The following is a 25,023-nucleotide window of genomic DNA, read 5'->3' on the forward strand; positions in this document are numbered from 1 at the left end:
TCCCAAGTCTTCATGAAATACAGAGAGAGAGAGAAAGAGGGAGAAAGGGAGAGAGAGAGAGAGAGAGAGAGAGAGAGAGAGAGAGAGGGTGTACGGGGCAACCAGGGATAAGCTGGTTCCCACAGGAAAGCAATCCAGCACACAAAGAAAAACCACATCGTGGTCTTCCTCACATCCTGTTCTAGCTTAAAGGTGGTGTCGCCCGATGGTGCCGTTATGAACCGTATGCTGCTCTGTGATCATAAATGGATTTGTGCGTATAACGTGGTGCAACACAAGTACATCCACCATGTCTTTCAAGCCTTTCATTAATGTGGACAATCATTTTTCAGGTGTGCCAAAGACCCGCATGAGTCTTGCTGTGGTTATGGCAGTCGTTTTTTTGGATGAAAGACGAATTAAGGTTGTTGTTGTTGTGTCATTCCGCCGAGGGCATTCCAGGGATTCCGTGACGGGCTCCGCCCCCTCATGGCTGTAGGTTCCTTCCTGTCCAGGTGCAGGTCTCGGGGAGTCTCGCTGCTCCCTCGCGCCTCATTGGCTCATCCTGAGCACCACTCAGACACATCAAAGCACGAGAAAAAGGGGAAGGCATGTATGTGTGTGTACGGGTGCGTGGACGGGGGGAGTGGGTGGGTGGTGGTGTAGGGGGGGGGGGGGGGGGGGTTCTTGTGTCATGGGAGAGCGACCCCTTGAGAGGTCACTCTGGCCCCCAGGGAGGTGTGGAGCCACCTGAGTGGGCTGGCCGCTGCATTCTTCTGTCTCTCCGCCACTGTAAAGGCTGTTCTGGACGTTATGATGGTGGTGGAGGAGGAGATGGCGTGGTCTGGGGGTCGTGACCCCAAACATGAGCACCGACCTGTCTACCTACCACCATGGCATGAAACACGACTTGATTTTTATTTGATCCAAATGAAAATAAACACACATTTTTTAAACGCGTCACATCATCACAATCGAAAGTGCGAAAAATAATGGGTCTAAGGAGGCCCCTCTCTAAGTCCCGCCCGCATACCTGCCAGAGATGAACATGACCCACCCTGGTCCATAAGCCTGCCTCACTTGACCAGGACCACCCCCTCCACCCCAGCCTTTTCTTCTCCAAGGGTCAGCTTGTCTCGGCCCGGGTTGCATACCTGAACCAAAGCCGCAGGTAATAAATAAGCACCTCTTTGATGTGGTGCCCCACCCAAAAGGGGGCTGGTTCTTCTTCTTCTCCTTCTTCTTCTCCAGCCTCCGGAGAGACAATACACTAATTCATTACCCAACCGGCCTCTTCAAAGCTCAGTCAGGCTAGTGCTGGGAAACTCTAAACTCTGTCTAAATGTAGGCCTCAGACAGGGCCCAGTGTTTTTAGTGGAGTTTGGGGGGGGACGCCCACGCAGGCCCCTCTGGGCAATGAGGCGGACACTGGATGAGTCCACATAAGTCATGGTAGCCTGCACACAGCCACCCCCACCTCCTACCCCCATCCCCAATTTACCCCACCCCACCCTCCACCTCCTTCTCCTCAGGACAGGTTTGCCAAAGCCATGTACGTTTGTTTATAAGTCTGTGCTTTTAAAACCAACAAGTCACCACTGATTGGTTTTAAATTATCAGTTTACCTTGTTAAACTTGCACCACCAATTTGGTAGCAATGTCCGCGAAGCAGTTTGTTGTTGCTTCACTGTGACGACAACAACTGTTGTCACGAATCAACAAAAATCAACAACGAGCTACGATGTCACCAAGGAGGTGGTGGAGAAGCACAGAGATGACATCGATTCACATGACGGTCAAAATGGACCTGTGTAATTAATTGTACTCACGTACTTGAGAATAGCTTTGTCTTAAAAAGAAGAAACAGATGCAGTAAACATTTAGGTTACAACCAGACTATGTCTGAACCAAATCAAAAGCTGGTGCAACCGGCTCCGGCCCCCGCAGTGCCACACCTCAGGCCCCGGGGTGAGGGAAGGATAGCTTGGCTGTTTGCTCGGCTGGTTGATATCTGGGCATTCACCTGCACGTTGTGGAGAAACTCGGCAACCGCAGGAAAACTGTTCCCTTCTCGGTTCAGCCGCTGAGTGCGTGACAGAACGGTATCCTGTCCAAGGCACTGACGGTAAAATGTAGTTCAGGCTAATCTAGTTTAGGTACGTTAGGTCAGTCAACCTTTTAGTTGTTCTTGCTAATATGGCAAGATTCACGTGTTGCTGGATCGCAAACATCAACTCATTTGAGGTTTTAAGGACTTTAGTTTAAAGGTTGCGTTACTTTAATGGGCTAGATATTTCAAATTGTCCTCCTCATCGGGCAAAAACTATAATTAGTTACATTAGTAAAAAATAAATTATTTTAAAGTTTAACTAAGCACATCACAAACCTTGCAAAAGTGAAACACTGGGTTTCAGAACTGGGTTTAAAAAAAATAATCTTAGGAGCAACAAATGAAAAGCAAATAAGAACATTTCCAAGTCCTCCCCAGCGTTGCAGCGTAACATGAGCCTTAGTTTAGCAGCCTATCATTTTGCTTATTAGAAGCATCATTTGACACTGGGTCTATTTGTTGTCCTCTTGTGTAATCCCTTGTTATGACCCCAAGTGGAGTGAGTGGTCGCTCGGACACTAAAGAGGCAGTCAGACCACTTGACTGATAGTACGGGGAGACAAGACGGAGGTTAAGTGACTTGTTAGTTGTGGTGGGTTTGTTTGTATTGGTAAGCCTTTACCTCCCTGTTGTTCCTGCCATTTTTTCTTACACCGGTACCATTGTCTCCTTTTCCTCTGTCATTCTGTTCATGATCCTATTCGTCTATTGATTTGTTTTAATCCTGCTTTATTTATTCATTTATTCATTCGAATGAACCGCCTACGGTGGTTTCATCGACAATGAGTTGAAGAAAAGGTTGATGAAGGTGGACGAGTTTGCACGATGCCTAAGACTTAGCATGCTCCTACCACCGAGACCTATCATGCTTGTCCACTGAGACCTCACATGGTCGTACCACCGAGACCTAGCACACCTAGCATGCTCGTACCACTGAGACATAGCACGCTCTTACAACTGTGCTGGAGATCTTGAAAATGCTGTAAGTGTGAGCACCGCAGCAGGGTGCTCGGGACCCTGATGTGATCCACAGAGCAGCTCATCTCAGCACTCCTCCCCTCCCCTTCCACCTCTCCTCTCCCCTCCATCCATCTCTCCCTCTCCCTGGCCCATGTTTACCGGGCCTCCGCCAAGACTGATGTCACCTCCGACCCCCTACCCCTGCACACTGTCCCGGAGCAAGTGTACAGTTTCTGTTTTGACACCCCTTCCTAATTACACATGTAAATGATTGATCACCTGCGCTTCGCAAGGGGGAGGTGGCGAGGGAGGAGATGGAATCCCTTGTCACACGAGAGAGAGACACTGGTGGTGATGTCCAAGTTCAGAACAGGGGATGTTACAGAGAAGGGAGAGAGAGAGAGAGAGAGAGAGAGAGAGAGAGAGAGAGAGAGAGAGAGAGAGAGAGAGAGAGAGAGAGAGAGAGAGAGAGAGAGAGAGAGCAACAGGGGGAGGGAAACCGACACCTCGTGCTGGACCCAAGAGCTGGGAGATTAAGTTATGAGCACCTGCAAATTGGACCGAAGGCTCTGGCCTATTAGCGGTCCTAAAGAACAAGGCTGCACAGGTGTGGAGGGTATCTGTGGCTCTTTGTTTGGCCCTAATCCTACACCATTCTCCCGACAAGGCCCACGGCCGCCATCTCTAAGCAGGCTCTTTGACACCCGCGAGGCTAACCGGTGGAAGCTGGAAGCTGAACTCTCTGCCTATTGTGTATTGTGATTTGGCTAATTGACTTTGGAGTGTCCAGTCGGGAGTTCCAGAGAGGGCGGGGGTGGAGGGAACGCAGGGTTGAATGCTCAGGGGAGGGATTGCCGTAGAGGCTGGTCACCGTAGCGCGGCTGGTTTGTGTCAGCGCTGGCAACGCAAGTGGCAAAGTGCACTGTCCTCTCAAGTCACCAGGTGTTCTCGCTTTCCAGGTCTGGTCAGATGTGGGGGTGGAGGGGGTATTGATACAAAAGGCTGGAATCATTAACAAAATAAACAGTGGACTGAGGCCATAGCGTCATGTATTGCTTGTACAGATGGACTGGACCCTCTGGTTCTTCGTTCTGCCTAGCAACAGCTGTCAAGTTCGACCCATGCCCCCCCCCCCCCCCCCCCCCCCCACACACACACACACACACACAACCCCGCACCAGACCCGGGCTTGGACTCAGGTATTGCGCCAATTGAGCCAAGGCTAGGCTGGGGTTTTAACCCTAATCTTCTAGGGTTGGCACACATGGGCCGTGCAGCTGCGTGTCCCATTGATCTACCAGTCGGCCTGGATGGCTGGCCGGCTGGAGGGAGATAGATTGAAGAGGAAATGGCTTAATTGTCCTCACTTTCACTGGAGGAATGCAAATAGCCCCCCTCTGCCAATGGCCTCCATTCTGAGAAGAGCCTCACACTTCGAACCTGCAAAAGGTCCCCCTTTATTTTTGCACATAGAAAAGTGCACTCAGGATTACTGGCGTTATTTTTTGCTTCAGGTTATGCTCGTGCTATTTATCCATCCCCTTATGAATTTATTGATTCGTTTTATTGTTATTCACACGTAATTGACGTTGCGTTTCTTTTTGCCTTCAAACAGAGATGAGGACTAACTAAGTGTATGCGTTTTACTTGTCAATCAGGGGTCAGGCTGATAGGCAGGTGAAGGGTCGCGACTGGAGCCAAAAGAGGCCGAAGATGAAAGGGTTTCAAACGGTGAGGCGTTTGTATCCATCTGGCTTTGATCTCTCCCTCAGGTAACTTCTTGTGGAGCCATCAATCTCAGCCAGGAGCGGAGGGAGGACTTTGCCTTCTGAGCCGGGGCTTGCTCAGACCACGTCTGCCTTCACCAGATCGACTTCACCTTGCGTGACTTATAACCCCTCTTCCGAGCCACACAAAAAATCCAACACCAAACTAGGTTTAATTACAATATTTGCAAATGAATGACAATGTTCTCTCCTGCTCAGAGTTGACCTTTTTCCTTTCTTCGTCTTGGCGAAGGGAAGCCGCTGAGATGTGGGGTAAGAACGTTGAAAGGGAGCGAGGCGAAGGGTGTGTTTAGCGGAGATTTCAAAGACGGTGCGAGGGCGCCGTGGGGCCTTTGATGTCTCTCGGCACTGCCTCAGACCGCCGCAGACAATCTGAAAGATCTCAGAGAACACAGCCGTTTTAATCTGTAACCCCCACAAGTCCAGCCCTCGAGTGACAAAAAGAAAATCCCTGAATTTAATTTGACGAGGTTAAACACCCAGGCTAGAATGGTTGCAACGAAACCCCTTTCAACGTGCCAGTTGCCAATCAGTTCTCCATGACAACGCCTTCTGAGGAGTTATTGGCAACGGAGGCTCCGTGCCAACATCCTGATTTAAGCTATTTTCTTTTCATCAAAGGCCATCCTTTGAGTTACTACACACAGGTGAGTTAAGGCTGCTCCGGGATGCTTATAGGTAGGCAGAATATGGGATCAACACCAAGATTGGGTGTTGTGGACACCCTGTCCGCTGCACTATCTGGTCCACTGAGACAAATGCCAAACAAATACATAATTCAAACTATAGTACGCTCAACATATTCATGAAGCAAAACCAAAATAAAAACAGTGTAAATAACACAGCCTTTTTATTCAATCAAATGTTCAAAATGACACACACTGCATCTCGTACACTTCGACTACGACATGTTGGATGTTGGACGGCTATGTTGATATCAGCTCAAACGGTCGGTCCTGAGATGTTGTTATTTGAGAGGCGGCGCTGGCTGGGTGCATTGTGTGCCATTGTAGGTCACAATGGAACTTTACACTTGACAGAGGTTGGGCTTGTTGTCATGAGTTGAACTTGATCCCGCCGAGTTGTTTCCCCGTGAAGGGGTTGTGAAGAGAGGGATTTGACCCCCACGGCTGCCTGGCCTGATATCAAGCAAAGAATGAACTCAATCTTAATTTTGAAGAGGAAAAATGGCCCATTGGAACATTGAGCTGGCTGTTTTAGATAGGTTTCCAAGAGAGGATGTTTGCATATCAATCGGCCTATTGATCATCCTCATCAACATCATCGTCATCATCATCATCATCATTGATGTTGCATCAGAGGAAGCTGTGGTATCAAACAGACGGACCAGTACTCTTAGGGGCCGCTGTCACCTGTCATCAGAGGCTGGGACCCCCCGACCCACCACCACCATCTCACACACACACACACACACACACACACACACACACACACACACACACACACACACACACACACACACACACACACACACACACACACACACACACACACACACACACACACTCACACACACACACACACACACACACAGACAGATGTCTGCATCCTCCAAGACCTGTCACTCTCGTCAACTCCGACATTTTAAACTGGCGCTTATCTAACACACTGTTACCTGCAGACCACAAAGGGGGGTTCACGTTACTGGAGGGGCCAGTAACCTCAGATGGATAATCTCCTGGCCTGGTAAACCAGTCTTTTATGGACAAACCCCAAGCCATGTGTCATTGTCTGTTGATTGGCTGAGCATGTGCTCCTGCCGGCTGCAGCAAACCACCCCCCCCCCCCCAGGGCGAATTATTGTCCTGCTGCTGGTTTTCTCCCCCGTCTGGTGTCTCATCTGCCCCACCTGTACAGAATGTTTGGGGGGAGGGAGCAAAAGGAACAACAGAGAAAACATATATGTGTTGTCATATATATGAACTGTATATCATATATACAGTTAATTTAACTCACTCTGGGCCATCACTTGTTTGGATGTAAGCATCTTCTAAAAGATTAAATGTAAATGTCTCTCTTTTATCAGTCTTATCTGGCGATTGCAGTTTACATTTACAGGAAGGACTTCTTCATTAAAAGTATCTTTGCCTGTCGAAATGACCTCAGATTAAGAATTCTTAGTCTGTAATCTAATCTTGTAATGTAACCTGGAGAAGCGCTGTGAGTTTTTTCTTAATGTCATAAACTGGAAAAACAGGTTATTACATTGAAAATATTCACACTGCTTCTCCAGGTTATAACATTGAGAATGCTTACAGGTCGGTATGGGTTTATGAAGATGTGGGCGTTGCCTCAATCACCAGAATTGTGACTGGGATATTTTGGGTGACTAATGTATTTGGATGACTATTGCATTTTGTTATATAAAACATTTTTGGAAACCTCCATGTGATGATGTAGCTCGGCAGGCATTCAAATCTGCCCCGCGATCGGTTTGTTTTCAACGTTTCTCTGATCTGTTGCTTTCGTGTGCTCGTAAACAGTCCTTTAACCGCTGCACAGACTCACACAAACATACTCACAAAAACACACTCAAACAAACACACTCACACAAACATACACATGGCCCTCAGGCACTCAAAGCCACTCCCCTGGCTGTGTTGGTGACCTCAGCTGAACCCAGGACTGTCACAGATACACACACACCAACCTGCACACAAACGCACACACAAACACAAGCACACACACCCAAAACACACGCATGCACACACACACACACACACACACACACACACACACACACACACACACACACACACACACACACACACACACACACACACACACACACACACAGAAGCACAAGGAACCACACAAACACATGCACATGAAAACACACACACGCACATGCACATGTACACTTACACACACGCACACACACACACACACTCACACACAGACATACAAACTAGCATTGATGCACACAGAAAGATACACAGACAGTTAGTTTTGTAGACAAGATGCATCCGGTGCGACAGCCCTTCTGCTCAGCACTTGTGATTCGCCAGGCCTCAGAGCGCTCGCTATTCTATTGGCCGCCCCTCGCACTGGGGAGAGTGTTTATAGTGGAAAAATGTACTTTATTTTTTTCCCCCATGTTGAGCGTTTGAGTCTGGAATGTGTGTTCGGGCACCATTTTGCGAGGAGTGTGAGAAAACAACAGAGTTGTAAACACCCAGGGTAGCCCCCAGTCTGCCTGCTTTGTTCCAGATGTGCGATGGAGAGCGTTACAGGGCGGGAAAAAGCCAAGGCCACAGACAGAATGTAGGCGGGGCCTCGGTCTCTGTGAGTGTTTATGCAAATCCCTATGGCTCGTGATATGTCAACGCCGCGTGTGTCTCTATTGTGATAAGGCACAGGGGTCGGGGTTAAGAAAAAACAACATGATTTGTTTGCTCATTCATTCTGTTATTTATTTCTTGTTTTTTTTTGTTTTTTTTTATAGTTTGGTCCTGTGTTCGTTTTAAGTCTACTTGCAGCACAGCATTTTATACATGTTGATATATTATGTTGTTTACAATGTTTGAATTTGAAGTGTTTGTTTTTAATGAGATCGATTTTTAAGACGCATCTTCCCCCCAATAGCAACTTTGAATTATAGCAACTCTAAACTAAATGACTAGTGATGAATATTTCCGTAGTGCTTCTGTAAGAGAAAAAGTCGTTCTCATCTCATTACGCATTATTTCATTGAGCTCAGGCACTTTATTATATGTGTTTCTGATGAACATTTATTTTAGTAATTGATCTTTCAATGATGTTCCAATTACTGCTGGGCTTGCATGTGATTAAACGGTGTTAATAGGCCCTATATTAGGGCCACTTAACTTGATTTGACCTAATTATTCATTATTTTCGGCTACATCCCAAACTAATAATAGATGACAATGGGGAGAATTGTTTTAACAATATATCTGCATGCTAGAGTGACGTTAAATAATGAACAGAAATGGTTGATGTTAGAAAGTGAATAATCCCTTATATTAACTTGAATAAGCAAGATAGCTCATTTTCAATGTAAAATTATTTCAAAATGGCATTTAAAAAATATTACTAATATACTTTGTTTACATATTACATATTAATGTAATAATATAGTAATACAGCAAAAAATATAGTACAAATTACATGACCCCCTCCTTATAAACAATATCATAAAGTGTTTAAAGGTTATTATAGGCTTAATTTATTTTACAAATATTACTGGACAAAACAATTATTAAAGTAACAACATATCATTTCAGACAAATTGAGGAACAAAATGAATATGTCATGATTCATCCATTCACGTCCTTCCCTATAATCAAAATTCAGAAATGAATCATCCCATTAGATGTGGCCACAGCCGTTGCGCTATGGAAATAAATATCTGCACAATTAATTTGCAGCCCTTCAAGTGATCATTCACACTTCAAGTATAGTTTAGGGTATCTCTCTCTCTCTCTCTCTCTCTCTGTCTCTCTCTCTCTCTGTCTCTCTCTCTCTCTCTCTCTCTCTCTCTCTCTCTCTCTATATATATATATATATATATATATATATATATATATATATACATGTCCTTCTTTCTTTGTCTCTTTCTTGCTATCTCTTTGTCCTAATTTCTCTCTATTTCTCTCTCTCTCTCTCTCTCTCTCTCTCTCTCTCTCTCTCTCTCTCTCTCTCTCTCTCTCTCTTTCTCTCTCTCTCTCTCTCTCTCTCTCTCTCATTCCTCTCTATGTATCTCTTCCTCTCACCAGACAGACAGACATACAGGCAGGAGAAGCATTCAGCTGCAACATGACTGCGTCTGAGGAATGAAGTCAGTGGGCCAGGTAGAGAGGCTGTGAACGGCACCCTGATCAGACAGGGCCTATAGTGAAGTCTTGAGGTTCAACCTCTCTGACAATCAAACTTTTCTTCTTCTTCTCTCCTGCCCTCCTCCCCCCTGGGGTTGGGGAGGGGGGGGTAAATCCCCCTGTTTACATTGGTTTTGAGGGTTGGGGGGGGGGGGGGGGGTGAAGAAACAGTCACCTTGTTCGGTGGTAGACGTTTGACGGTGTTAAGCCACTGGGATCACCAAGCCTTAAGTGTAAGAAATGAAAGGGCAGGTAGCATCGCATTGTCCTCGTTTTTTCAAACTTTTCATTCATGCTTTGTGTCTGCTTTGATTTCCCCCCCAAATCCGGGGGAATTATAGCTACTTTCCCACGTCGGACACGAGGGATACTTCAGATGGTTCTGGATCCGTCATTAAAATCCCATCTTGGACGGTTTGTGGGCGATGTCAAGAGGGAGCTGCGGGCGTGCGGTGCCCGTTTTCTTCCGTTATGTGGGGAGTGTGGCTCTTTCGATGAGGGATTTGAGCATGGAGCCGGGGTCACGGAGTGTCACTCTACTGCCAACAGGCCTCAGACCAGCCCCAACAGAGGTCTACTTCTACAACATGACGTGCCGGCGGGGAGATCACAGCCAGTTGCATGAGAATGTGCACTTGATTTGTACACAAGGAATGCTGTCACTCTGCATCAGAGCGGCATGATGCATGCAACCAACTGTGCCTGGGTGGGTGTTTGCGTGTGTCTGCCTGTGTTTATGTGTGTGTGTGTGTGTGTGTGTGTGTGTGTGTGTGTGTGTGTGTGTGTGTGTGTGTGTGTGTGTGTGTGTGTGTGTGTGTGTGTGTGTGTGTGTGTGTGTGTGTTTGTGTGTGTGCGTGTGAGTGAGTGTGTGTGCGCATGTGTATACGTACGTTCGTGTTTGCGTGAGTGTGTGTTTTTGCGTGCGTGTGTGTGTGCACATTTGCTTGGATTTGTGGGTGCACGGACTGCACGCAAATGTTTGTGCGTGTGCGGCTGCATGTGTCTGTGTGTGTCTGTACGTATGCGGTTGTGGGTGTTTGTGGTGTGCGTGCGTATCTGTGTGTGTCAGTACAGGAGTGTACATGGGACAGGACCCACCTACGCACACATTAAAAGGGCAGCCTTCCGCCTCCCATTGGTCGGCTGGCACCATGTGACCACGGAGACGCCAGTGAGTCTGGGCCATGTTCAGGCGTATTGTTATTAACAGTTTCCCTGTGCGTGTATTAAGGCAGCAACGGTGAGGACACTTCCCAGCCGAATGACTCCAGGGCTTGGCTTTGTTCTTCGCCCGTAATGCAAACCTAATTACAAGCCTTAAAGAGACTTCTTTCTCCCTTCTCTGTGTGTATCTCGATCTCTCTCTTGCTCTCTCTCAAGTCCTCCCTCTCCTCGAACCCTTCTTCACCATGGGTCTGCCGTGGCTGTGACAGACCATTACACCCACTCCTCAAATCCCCCCACACACACACAGCCCCACCACACCGCACAACACCCCCTCCGTCCAGCCCTCCATTTAGAGGCCAAAAAAGGCCTTAAAGGAGAGGTGTTTGTGAGCACACAGGCCTTGGGGCTTCTGAAGCCCCTGGATTTTCTTTCTCCTCGTTGGGTCCTATTGATCCAAGCCCACTGTCAAACTGTCGCCTTCACCTTGCAGCCATGACAGCTCTGTTGCTGCTACTGCTCTTCTTTGGGTTTGACAAGCTGAACCTGCTCTTTATTGCAACACTTCTTACCAGATCTCTGTGTCAAAACAATATTTTTTCTATTTCTGCTAAATTATCCCTCATTTATAAAAATAAAAATGTAATCCAACATTTTTTGGTCTGATTAGCATGCATGTTGGGCAGAGTGAGCTCAGTTTAGAAGAGTATGTCTAAACTGTTTTAGGGTAGTAGTGTTATTATTATGTTATTATATTATTCCACCTCAGGGAATGGATTCAAGACCGAAGGCTATCTCCTCTGCCGCCTATTTGATGGCTTGCTTTTGACTAACAGCACCTTCTGTCTGAGGGAGGACCATGGGGATGAGGGGGGGAGGCTATATACTGCTCCTGGAGGGTCTGCTAGTTCTTCCATGGTGGGCCAGGGGAGGGGCAGCCTGCTTGCCCAGGATATGAGCACCAACCCTGGGTCGGACAACAGCATGTGTGCCCCCCCCCCCCCCCCCCCCCCGGAACCATCCAACCAAACTTCTGTTCCATCATTTATTTTGGCTTCATTTTATTTATATTATTTATTCTACTTGAATCGTTCTTTTCTTTAGGTTTGGTGCTGTATATGCATTATTCTCTGATACTTTTGTTTGTAGAGTAGAGTGGGATAAAACAGCGAGACCTACGAGGATCTCCTTTAAATAGACTGATTATGTTTCTTTTAACAGTGGTTTTCCCTACTCTGGCGTTTCAGGGCACCTGTAGTTTTGGTTGGGGGAGAAAGAGGAAGTCAACAAGTCACAGTGGTCTGGGCCTGTGGTCTCCTCTCTGTGTATTTCCACGCAGTGAACCCATAGGCTCAGATTTGTGCTGACTAAAACGTCTCCCGTCCCTCCGGAAGAGAATCCGTTTTTTTACGGTAGCACTTAAACTGTCTATAAAAATGAATGACACCTTAAGGATTGCAATTTGCATCCAAAGCGTATCGTGTAAACATTAATTTATCATTAGGTGTTTCGGGCCATTCATCTTCACCTACTCCATCTCTTTCTTTCCGATGAGTATGAAATTATGATTTACTAGCGGGAGGCAAAACACTGTTCTCAGTCACTGATGAGCGATCGACATAAAGTTGGTAGGCCTATCTGCTATAGGCCTTTTTCCTAATAGTTCGGCTGGGATTTGTTTTTACACTTATTTAGAGTGGGGAGTACAGGGTAACGAGCAGGCTCTTGAATACAGTTATCTTTAAACTCTGTGACCCCTGATTGGCCGCTTGGTCCACCGTAGAGCCAGAGACCTCATTAGATGAGTAACAGAGTGTTGAATGAATCATCCAATTGCAATAACGAATACAAAGTACATTTTATTAATGCAGACATAAATATGCAGATGTTAGTTAATATTGTGAATAGGCCTTGGCATGCTTATGTTACGACGACTGGGCCTGTTATTTCTCTACGTTAATAATGATGATCAAAATACTAATCATTATAATAATAGTTGTTATTATTATAATAATTGTAATAATAATAATAATAATAGTATTAGTAAAAATAAGAATAAAATAAGAATAAGCCTAACATTACTATTGATAGTATTGGTATTATTCATAAATAATGTTAGGCCTATTGTTCGAATCATTATTAGTTATGTTCTATTCATTAACTAGGCAGGGACCAGGTTTTATTTTATTTATTTAAGTTATTTTGAACCAGCTATATGGCCGTTTCTTATTTGAACCTCGCGCCACGGCATCCGAGGACCCTCAGAGGGAGGCCATTACACGGACAACTGGGGAGCTCAGCAATCAATTGATTCACATTGTGATACATTCTTTATGCTGGCTATAAACTATCACATTTTGTGACAGTTTGTCATAATAAGTGATCAGGTAACCTACATTGGAGCGACCTGCAGATAGGCCTAGTGCTTGCGAACTTGGATGGTTCTATTGCAGTTATATACATAGGCCTATAGTCCTAATATTCCCTATTTTGTCGATATGTTATCAGAATTGATAGAGATTAAGAAACGTATTCTAAATGTTCCTTGCATAGGCCTACATACGAGTTTGCATGCATAATATTTTTCTAATCTGTATCTCCAACTTCATCATGTTATAGAATTAGTGCAATAAGCCTAAACTTGGAAATAGAATACAAAATATAATTATTATATCGATAACAGCAGGCTAACAATCAATACTATCAATAATCTTCAAATATGAAGAACTTTGGTCAAATATGGATAAATCGGTTAACAATGAAAGCATTTCGATTTAGACCTAAACAGCATATCTATATCTATTATATCTATCTATCTATTTATTATATACATATATAAGGCTGCTGTCAAAGCAGAAAATAAATCAGAAATCCGAAATCAATAACTAAAATCATTGGTCCCAAAGTGGAGCGCGTGCAGCGTGGAGCTGTATCCACTGTCATATGTTAATGACCTTAATGGTGATGGGCGCGCGGAGACCAATCAGAACGCTCAGTGATGGAGGGCAGTGGAGACGGAGGCGCGCGCTGCGTCTACATGCAACAAGAGGTGTGTGGAGAATCAGCACAGGTTTACAATGATATAAAGACTTAGTCCCATTTGCTTTTTTCCCCCCCTCCCTTTTCTGTTTCAACGTTTTTAAGAATATCGGCGGTTTGGGGAAATATATTTTTTTACTCAAGCAATGCGCTGGGATTGATTGTTGATTTGCTCCAAGTGTGTCGTAGTCTCGGAGCTGCCGACATAACTCATGAAAGTCTCTTCGGAGCGACGCTTTTATGGACTCGTGCGTTCTGGTTAATGATGTCTATGGGGTTTACGCCTGACAGCCTGAATGCCTCCGATCCCGCAAAATCGGCCTTTCTAGAATTCGGCCACGGACATCCGGGACTCAACCAGCACCAACACCAGCAGCAGCAACAACACCAACACCAACACCCCTCAACGGGACTCTCTCACATCTATCCCGTCCATGGGTTGCACGCGAGCGGGCACTCTCAGCACGAGAGCTCCTTCGCTCACAGCGCGTCCTCGTACGGGCGCTCTCTGGGCTACTCGTACCCAGGCGCGGGGAACGCTCACCCCCCGTCCGCGTACGGGCCGTACCAGCACAGTAACCCAAGCAACAGTAACGTCCACCTGGCCCACTCGAGGTCGTCAGAGGAGACGGGTATGTACAAGAAAGGTCAAATGCCGTACAAATTGTTTGCTGTATGAAAGTGCTAAAAAGTTATTTATGACGTAAAATGTGGACTCATAAAAGTCACTCAAATTCTCGAGCTTTTGGCGTCGTTCATGGGGACAAATGTGATGCAGTCTGGCTGACATATGAAATATATATAGATATATATGTATATATATACATATAAATATATATGTCATTTTTGATCTATGTTATCGAATGTTATTAACGAGAAGGCCTCGGGGGTCCTTCCTCAAAATGGATTGGGGGTGCGTTTTGTCATCTTCCCTGCTGTCTATCGCACAGATAGGCCTCCTCTCTTGCACTCGCATTATGTAATGAAAGCAGATGGCGCCATTAATTTTATTGACCATAATTTTCGGTTGGTAAGACCCATTATGGCCCATGTAGCCCAGGCCCAACCACCGCCACGAGAAACTGGTGTTTTACTCCCCCCTTGTTATTGCAATTGCTTCCCATACACTGCTTTCATGTCGTTTATGTTGGGTTCGTCGTTTTTACTACTTGTGTCCATGTCTTTTTATCTTTCTTGTCAGCTTTGCTATGCAGTTGAAGTAGGCCTATTGTTCCACTTTGAAACATTTATCATTAGGCCTAGATCTTTCGGCGAAACATTTATGATGTGCTTACTTGCAACGGATTCCATCCAGTGCACTGGGCCGAGACTATTTTGTATGCACAATTTAGGAATTGTATTTGGTTTTGTACTTTTTTTGGCCTATGCAAGCTCGTCCTACACCATACAAACATGTTTTGAAAAAGTACATTTTGGGGGGCGATTGTACCCGAAAATATACCCCAGAATAGACTGAGCAAATTTCAGTTGCAATATTGCCTTACTGGGGCACATACAACTGTAGTCTTTGGTTTCATCACAGTTAATAGATTTCTGAATAATTAAATGTATTTGTCTTTTACAAACCCTTTAGAGCTACCTTTCATTTCGTTGCCCCTGAAATAAAGGAACATTCTTTAACAGTCTGTGTGTTGTGTCCCGGCCCTCTGCTCATGGTTCCTCCAAAAGATCGCGAGAAGTCGACTGTGATTGAAAACGGGGAGATACGCCTGAATGGCAAAGGCAAGAAGATCCGCAAACCCCGCACCATCTACTCCAGCCTGCAGCTGCAGGCGCTCCACCAGCGCTTCCAGCAGACCCAGTACCTTGCGCTGCCGGAGCGCGCTGATCTGGCGGCCAAACTGGGGCTGACGCAGACGCAGGTGGGCCATACGTCTAAGAAACCCCCGCATACATTTAGCCATACATGCAAATCCTATAGTGTACTATTTAGTCGTTTAGCAGACGGGTTTATCCAAAGAATATTTCAAATATATGTTGTAAAAATTATGTGTCTTGCTCAAGGGAGCCGGAAACAGGTCTACTGTGGATATGGGGGTTCGAACGCAGAACCCTTACTGCTGGATGTTCAATTGCCCTTTTCCACTGATTTGAAAAAGGCCGAGGTTATTTTCCCTCGATGGGTGAATTGGTGAACCTTTAGGCCTGTAGCCTGGACTTCAGGTCAGGTCGTCAAAGCAGGTCTACACGAGGTCATGAATAGTTGTGGTTTAGATTTGGTATCCAATAAGGAAAATGTATTGCATGCTCTCAGCGAGTGGTGCCTCGGGCTGATTGACAAGAGATGAAACAGAAAAATGTCTGGGCTGTGTCAGATCGTAATTTGTGGAGATAGTGTTTAGATCAAATAAGATCGACCAGCTTTAATATAATCTATTCTTTTTTTGATTTATATTAAACTTTTTCTTATTTTTTAGCCGGAGGTTATGCGGTAATATGTTCATATGTCAATGTCAGAATGTGTACAAGAAAGGATTAAGAAAGAAAGTATCTTGAAAACTACAATTATTTGTCATAACATAGCCTCAATTAGCGCGCGGCGTGACAGCTTTTTTCTAAGCTTTTTTCTGATATTAAGTTTTCACCGAAAATATTATAAAGGTGGACAGATCAATAATTCAGACTTATGATCATCGATCATTTAAATCGTACGCACACACGCACAAACACACACACACACACACACACACACACACACACACACACACACACACACACACACACACACACACACACACACACACACACATACATACACACACACACACACACACACACACACACACACACACACACACACACACACACACACACACACACACACACACACACACACACACACACACACACACACACACAGGGCAACATTACACATGCATTGTATGAAATAGTAGAAACTGAGACTGGGCGCTGTGGTAACCACACAGATCCGCAAACGCAATCCGGAGCAAACAAACAGGTGCACGACACAAAAGGTACCACATTCACTTGGTCTTTTTTTTTTTTTTTTACCGCTTATACAAAATACGTACAAATACTTGCAGAATGCTTCCTTAATCCCTGTAAGAAATGCCGTTTGTGTGGTTATATTTTTTTTCTTCCAAACTGTCACATAAGCAAATAAATCCAGTCCGTCAAGCGTGCCCCTCCCTAGTAAACCCAGTAAATCCCTTAAAATGCACCATTGTTCCAGTGGTCGAGTGGAGACCTTCAGATCTTTCAGTACACTCCCTTGGGCTTTTTCGGTCACTTCATGAACTAAACTGCTTTTAAAAGTAAAAACGTGTGAAAAATGTTGGGCAAATTGGGTCAAAAGAAAAATGCAAATTGGGCCTTATTATGAACGTTCGTTTGAGTTGGGCTCGCATGCTTTTACAATCAGTTGTTATAGCTGGAAGTATAAAGCGTCTCACAATGGGAATGCTGAAATGTATCCTTTAGTTCGTGTGCCACTCCATACTTTGTGCGTTGCAAGTGGATTGGACCCAATTCGGTATTATGTATGTGGTGTTCCATTGAATGGTGCTGAAATAGGCCAATACCACCGACATCAAACTCCCAAATTATTGGAAATAAGTTGGCTCGGCTGTGTCGTGCGTAATGGCGACGTGATAAATGCACTTCACAACGCTTGTGTCCTAGTCCCGGCTGGTCTCTTCAATCCTAACCAGAATCTCCGTCTTTTATTTTGAAGGTAAAGATCTGGTTCCAGAACAAGCGTTCCAAGTACAAGAAGATCATGAAGCACGGCGGTGTGGCGGAAGGGGAGCATCTCCACAGCACCTCGTCGGTTTCCCCGGCCCGCTCCCCCGTGCTCCCCCAGCTCTGGGAGGTGTCCATGGCCAACAAAGGGACGCCCATGCATCCCACCAATTACATGAACAACTTTGGTCACTGGTACCCAAACCACCACCACCACCGACCCCACCCGCACCACCACCCCCACCCCCACCAGCAGGAGCCCCCAGGTCGGCCTCACATGATGTGAAATCGTTATCTTTTTGTCGTGTATGGCCAAGATGCTCGATCTATGCGCATGGAGCGTGCTATCAAGGACGATTTCTCAGCTATAGGCCTGTATACTTTTCAAACGACTTTTGAAACAACATTTAGTGAATTTGTGTGTTTTTCAATTCGATTTGTTTCTTATGCGTCTTTTTAAGGACTTGTCTCGGGTGTGTGAGTGCGTGTGCGCGCGCGTGTGTGTGTGTGTGTGTGTGAGTGTGTGCGTGTGTGTGTGTTTTGATTGACATTAGATTGAATAGGTGAGCTAACTCGTTATGTTAACGTGGCAACATATAACGTGGTTCTAGGTTCGGTTTTGTTGAAAGATTCAATGCGCTTCGAATTTACAAAAGTGGGCGAAAATGATGAGCCGCTTCTGGAGACACCGACATGAGCTGTTTGATGGTATTGGCGTCACAGACTTCAATTTTAATATGCAAATACTAAAGAACAATGTAAATTAACAGCTGGAATAAAAAATATGCTTTGATTGGCAATAAATGTTTTAATTGATCGTTATTTTAAGAATCACTTTGTTTTTCTAATGCGTCATCCTTATTATTAGTCTTAGTATTATTGCGTAATATTATCATTCTATTTAATTAGTATTTGTTTTTTTTTATGTAGGGTTTTGTATTTATTCGGGGCTATACTCTTATTATAGTAAGGCTACTAGTACTTAATTTTTGTTTCAGATTAACTATTTATGTACATTTACACTTTTGTGTAAATATGTCCATTGCATCTCCATTGCATCTTCAGCCTACAAAAATATAGCCTTATCAAATATGAAATGTAATCTATTCAAATGTAATTAATAAAATCAGACTAAATATTAGGCCAAACATATTCACGGGTAAATTATGCCTATAGGCTACGTTAAAAAATCAGCCTAGGCTTTGTGCACATAATTTGAACAATTAAAACGTCACAACATGTTAGTGTATCCAGCAGGTTGACTGACTTTAAATACAGCTTTGGATATGGGTCATTTGTAAAGGCCTAGTCTACCCATAAATTGTATGTCAACGCAGCCTGGCAACTGAACTGATATTCTGTGTATCACACCGTGGCTCGACAGGCAGGTGGTGGTAAAAGATCCATGCAATAACAACATACGTAAGGCGTTGACGTATAGAGGATCACGTTACACCGTAAAAAGAGTTAGGGCTTTTACACATCCCCAAAATCCAACGTAGTTTAGTGTTATACAAGGTTTAATGTTCACAGAAATGTTAAAGTTACAATAAATGCAGAAAAAGGAAAGAAAGAGAAAGATAAGACCCCCCAAAAAATACGAAGCAAAGTAAATGGCTCTTTTACTTGGAGGGGATGGTTAAAGTCTCTCTCGTGTTTTAGGACTGCCGGCCTCAATGTATATGTTTAAATAGCAAGTTGATTGATTGCGATTTTTCTTCTAATCTAAAGGCGATGAGCTCATTGCGTGAATGTGGGAACAAGTATATTTTAATGAAATGCTGAGGCAAATCGCTGTATCGTTGACCGAACGTTAACGGTGAAAAATAGTTTTTTGTACTGATTTCCACATGTTTGGCCTTAAACTGTTTAAACATTAAGAGCAGACTATTTATAAACGATGGGCCTACTGTAAACAGCCTCTTGTCTTGTGGATCTCCGTGCGTATGTTTTTTGGTTTCCTTTTTAAATGGTCAGCTCCGATTTCAAATGATTGGGAAAATGGCACACTGTAAGACACTTTGACTGATAGTACATGAATATGACCTAAATAACTTAAACCCTTACAATCATGCCTTGAAATGAAAAAGTACAAAAATGGTAGATTTTCATTCAGAGTTTTATAGTGTGACTAAACCGTCAATGTAGGCTTGGTTGTGATGTCATTCCGGAGGTCATGACCTTATTGACAACTTAACTTAACTTCCCCCTTTAAGGGTTACTGATAGGCCTCACTTTCACTGTATGCCTAATAAATGTCATGCTTCACATAAAAACGAATTCTACAGTCCCAACGGCCAACCAACCGCCTAGATGCCATCACCAATGCATGCAAACACACACACACACTGTCCCTTACCTTACAGGAGATCCTCAGCCACAGCCCAGCAGCGACAATCCATGGGTTGCCCATACAGGATTCAAACCAGCAACCAAAACACAGCCCTGACCTCTCGTGTGTGTGTGTGTGTGTGTTTGTGTTCACAACCCTCCCACCCACCATGGTTTTCTCCAAGAAAAACCTAGCTTTGTGCTTCATTAACATCAAGCTGTCCTCCTTAATATCCACACACACACACACACACACACACACACACACACACACACACACACACACACACACACACACAAAGACACACACACACACGCCGCACGCTCCATAACCCTCTCGCTGTATCCCTGATTGTCGCGATGTGCCCCGTTCACCGGTCCGGCGAGGACTGCCGAGGAAGCTGCTGAATGAAGTGACGGGACATCAGTGGAAATTATAGGCAATTTTACATCTGCACATTAGAATAATGGCCGCCGTAGCTGCTGGAGGAGTTGGCCCGGCTAGGGGAAGACCTTTCAAACAGGGCCCAATTATCACGCAGGCAGATTCAATTGAAAATAGATGGGGAAGGGGGGGGGGGGGGGGGGTTTGGGCGATGACAAAAAGAGGGGGGAGTGGGGCATCATATCAGATGCCGAGGTGTCTTGGTGGATTGTCTTAATTGCAGGATAAGGCTGGGGAAGGGAAGTGTGTTTGATACGGTGGGTTGAGGAGGGGGGGGGGGGGGGCATGGCTCTGCACAGGCCTCTCTGGCGATTATTGTTCTTATCGTGAAGGTTTCAACGGCTTGGTAATAGAGTTCAGTTCAACAGACACACACACGCACTTGCACACCCGCACGCACACACATGCACCCACACAAACACACATGCTAGCATGCACACATATTTACACACACACACAGGCACACAGACACATACACACACACACACACACACACACACACACACACACAAAAACAAACAAACACACACACACTCTGCATTGTAGATCAAATGAGATTTAGTTTCACTAACATGGGAGGGGTTTTTAATTAAAGGTGTACACACTATACATGATGCACACATTGAAGAGGATTATGTCTCCTTGTAGCACAAACAAGGAGGTGACACTAACAAGGAAGCTTTAAAGCCTGCGTGACCCACTCAGAAACCACAGGCTAATTAACAGGCTATATTTGCACCTCTAAGAACAAAGCAATCGCTTATTAAGAAACAACGGACTGACTCCTTAAACTATGACGCACACACGCACACACACGGACACACACACACACACACACACACTCACACACACACACATACACAAACACGCCGACAAACACATACTCACATATACATACTCACATATACACACACGCACATTTACACACACACACACACACACATGTATGGGCACACACATTCAACTACCCACATGATCAAAGCGGTAACACCCGGATCAGACACACTGCAAACGCTGTTCCCATCTCCGATAGGATGGAGAAAAATCGGAAACCTTGACCACCCATGGTATCTACTCAAATGCCCCTTCTGATCTGATCGTCCCCGGGCCTGAATAACTTCCGTGGCACGGCGGTAACAACAAGCGCGGGTCACCTAGAGGCCACGCATCCTCAGCTGTCAGGAATGCCTCTCCCATCTCCCCGTCCTTTCTGCACGGTCCACAGCAGAATGGGCACAGTGAGTGATCCTAATGCGGAGGAGGACGGGTCGCCGTGGCTACGGCTCATCAAGTGGCCGGGGCAGCTGCCCGTCGTCCATCCTGGGTGACATTCAGCAGCGCTGGGTTATAGAGTCCCCGGGCCGGCCTCTGCATCGCCGGCCCCCCGGGACCCCCGGAGCCCATCCTGTTGAGTGTTGTGATGAAGGGGAGGGAGGGGGGCCACCACCACCGCCGCCGCCTCCGCCACCACCAGCTCCTTCATCTTCTCCTTCTTCTTCGTGTGGTGCCAGGCGGATCACATTCAGAGTTCAACAGTTCACTCCTGGCACCAAGGGCTCCCTCGGTACACTTGTACTGTTTCGTCATGGGTGTGTGTGTGTGTGTGTGTGTGTGATTGTGTGTGTGTGTGTTTGTGTGGTTGACCTCGCAAGCCAACACACGTACAAACACACACACACACACCCACACCCACACACACACACACACACACACACACACACACACACACACACACACACACAAGCACACACACAAGCCTCCCCTGACGATGTGAGGGTGAGCCAAGAGTAGCGGGGCCACACATGGAGAGGGAGCCTCGGTGGGGAAGGTCAGATGTGCCGGAGTGCAGATCTCAGGCAATATTAAAGAGCAACTGTCATCAGCCGAGCATTTGTGAGCTCAGCATGTTGAAATACCAAACACCGCAATCATGACAGAGGCTGGAGACAACTGGTATCGCGTTCGTGGGGCCGGCGTATGATATTGTACGCAGTGTCACGGGATTAGGGCCTTAACAGGCTCCTTGTTGGGTGATGCTTGTTGGGGGGCCCTACATGAGCTGGAGATGTTTTCTGTATTTTGATGCTGTTTTCCTTATTTATTTATATGAGTGATTCATTGTTGACACATTGGGGTGAATTCCAACATGAATTTGCAAAAGAAAGTTACACGGTTACAAGGTTGATCAATTTACATTGATCATTATGATCAATGTAAGGAGGAATATGGAGTAGGCCTGCAACCCTAATCCCATTCCCAGGTTGAAGGATTGTTCGGACAAATTCATATTGCGCATGTTATATTCAGTTGATTTATTAAATGATTCAATTTGCATGTTAAACTGATGAATGTATATAGTTACGTTTATGAAAATCATGGGTTCAAAGGCTGCGTTAAATTACTGCAAAATAATCCAAATAGCAATAATCTTAATAACCCACCACTGTAATAAAAGTTCTAAGTCAAATAAAGTAGGCCTACTATTGCGATAAAATAAATGACTTGCATATTTAAATGTAATCAAATAGCGGACACCTTGACCAATGTGGCGGATCAATGACAAAATGTGTTAAGGCCTGCGTTGATCGAATCCGCCTGTATATGCTTTAGACTTGCAGCCCGTAGCCCTGCGCTATTGTTTGCCATCAATAATGTTGATGTTCATTTCAGAAAAATAAACCTAATTATAGTATATGTGGCCCTATATATTTCTGGCCTTTATATATTTTTTTGTTTTTTAAATAGGCCTATTCTGTTATGGTGCATGTTATTATTATCAAAATATACCCTCAGTTGGCGTATGTAGTGAAGACGTCTTATTTAAATCGAATTGTGTTGGCAAAGGCATTTATGGAATTAATATCCGTCAGTCAATAATAAGCACTGACTTTAAAATCCCGCGTGTGAGAGAGAGAGAGAGAGAGAGAGAGAGAGAGAGAGAGAGAGAGAGAGAGAGAGAGAGACCCCACACAAACACAATCTGTGATATGCAGTGTGTGTGTGTGTGTGTGTGTGTGTGTGTGTGTGTGTGTGTGTGTGTGTGTGTGTGTGTGTGTGTGTGTGTGTGTGTGTGTGTGTGTGTGTGTGTGTGTGTGTGTGTGTGTGTGTGTGTGCGTTTGAGGACGTCGTAAATAAAATATAGAAAGAATGGATAGAAAGCATTTAGGGTACAATGGAGAAAATGTAGTAATCAGTATTATTAAAAGTGCCAGAAAGCCAATTACCTTGGTCACAAAAGCGATGGATGGAAGTTAATGCCGTCTCTGTGACACTTTAACTTAATTATATATCTGATTACCTCATGATTCATTATTGATAATTAATTATAAAAATACGGCTAATAAAAAAGTACCGATACAAGAAGTGTAATTGAAGCCTTTATTCATTAGAAGGGCAAGTGAAGTAAGTTCTTGAATATAAAAACGTTGTGTAGGCACCGCAGTGCTTTCAATTTCAAACAAATATGTCATAGTGGTTCTACTTATAAACACATATTTACAGCCTTCAACATTTGTACAAATCGTTATAAATATGACCTGAGTTTCCGACATAGGGCCCACGCATCTGCAAACCCATATTCCTTATTTGTACGTCGTTATGGATGAACTGCACAGTTTTTTTGTCTTCTTTGATTTCTGGTAAGACAACTTCTTTAAACATGTTTTTTTTTTAATACTAATTTACAAAACTAATTTAAAGAAGAAAAAAACAACCAGAAACGATAAATAATTTAAAAACCACGCCAGACGTCATTTAAATATAGGCCACAAAGTGATTCCAAAGTCCCTCCTGTGCCTGTCAACCTGCTGCAGGCACCAGGACGGTCTCGGGTCCAATCTCTACTCTCGCCCAAACCCACCAGAGTCCTGGTGCGTAAAGAGACGCGCATCCAAAACAACCCCAAGGAAACGTTTCGCTTGTTATTTCAGCGTCTTCGAAACGACTTCCCGATCCAGTAGGCCTACATGTTGTTTTGCTCTGCAGAGTCAATGAGAAATACAGGCGCTCGGCAATCCGAATGGCTCCGAGTCTTTTGTCTTTAGTAAACCGCCCCGACACTTTGCTGCGGCACCGGGTGGTGCACGGTACCCGGGTGTTGTAGGTGCGGTCCCTGCGGGTACCAGTGGTTGTAATCCTCCAGGTAGGGTGGCGACGAGCTGTGGGTCGGCTGCGGGACTTGAGGCCTGGGGACGGGTGTTCCTTGCGGAGTGCCGCTGTCCCAGACGGCGGGAGAGGGCGGAGAGTTGCAGGCCATGGAGTCGCTGGCGTTGGGGCTGTGCTCCAAGGGAACCTCGCCGTTCTTGTACAGCTTCTTGAATTTGGATCTCCGGTTTTGGAACCAGATCTTAACCTATCAGAGTAAAGAACAATCGGTTATCATCAATGGTTATTATCAATACAATAAAATCTCCTATACAATAGATCTACAGGTCTATAATAAATACAAAATGTTACGGTTTGTTAGAAAATCATTTGTTAATTTATTGAATGTAGGCCTATTATTATCGGAAAAAATAAATACAACTGTGGGAGTACTCTTTGAAACCAGGGGGCTGTGCGTAAACATGCGTTGGCGAATAGGCCTATACCGCAAAACCGGGTATTCAGAATATAACACTAAATGAATAT

At 45.0% G+C, this 25,023-nt stretch overlaps 2 protein-coding genes across 2 annotated transcripts in view; one reads left to right on the forward strand and one right to left on the reverse strand.

Annotated features, from left to right (window-relative positions):
* Nucleotides 1–13,915: 13,915 nt before the first annotated feature.
* On the forward strand, nucleotides 13,916–17,835 carry dlx4b (distal-less homeobox 4b; the record flags this gene model as incomplete). Its single annotated transcript, XM_056577703.1, has 3 exons — nucleotides 13,916–14,527; nucleotides 15,585–15,778; nucleotides 17,611–17,835. Coding segments are annotated over exons 1-3 (789 nt in total), but the record flags the coding sequence as incomplete, so codon positions are not given.
* Nucleotides 17,836–23,726: 5,891 nt separating this feature from the next.
* dlx3b (distal-less homeobox 3b) overlaps nucleotides 23,727–25,023 on the reverse strand; it is a 2,677-nt gene continuing 1,380 nt past the window's right edge. Inside the window, exon 3 of the mRNA XM_056577264.1 lies at nucleotides 23,727–24,745. Coding sequence (XP_056433239.1) covers nucleotides 24,434–24,745 — 312 coding nt within the window. The 3' untranslated portion in view covers nucleotides 23,727–24,433. The remainder of the gene's footprint in view (nucleotides 24,746–25,023) is intronic.

This window comes from Gadus chalcogrammus, chromosome 18 (genome assembly GCF_026213295.1).
Source record: "Gadus chalcogrammus isolate NIFS_2021 chromosome 18, NIFS_Gcha_1.0, whole genome shotgun sequence".
Taxonomy (NCBI): Eukaryota; Metazoa; Chordata; class Actinopteri; order Gadiformes; family Gadidae; genus Gadus; species Gadus chalcogrammus.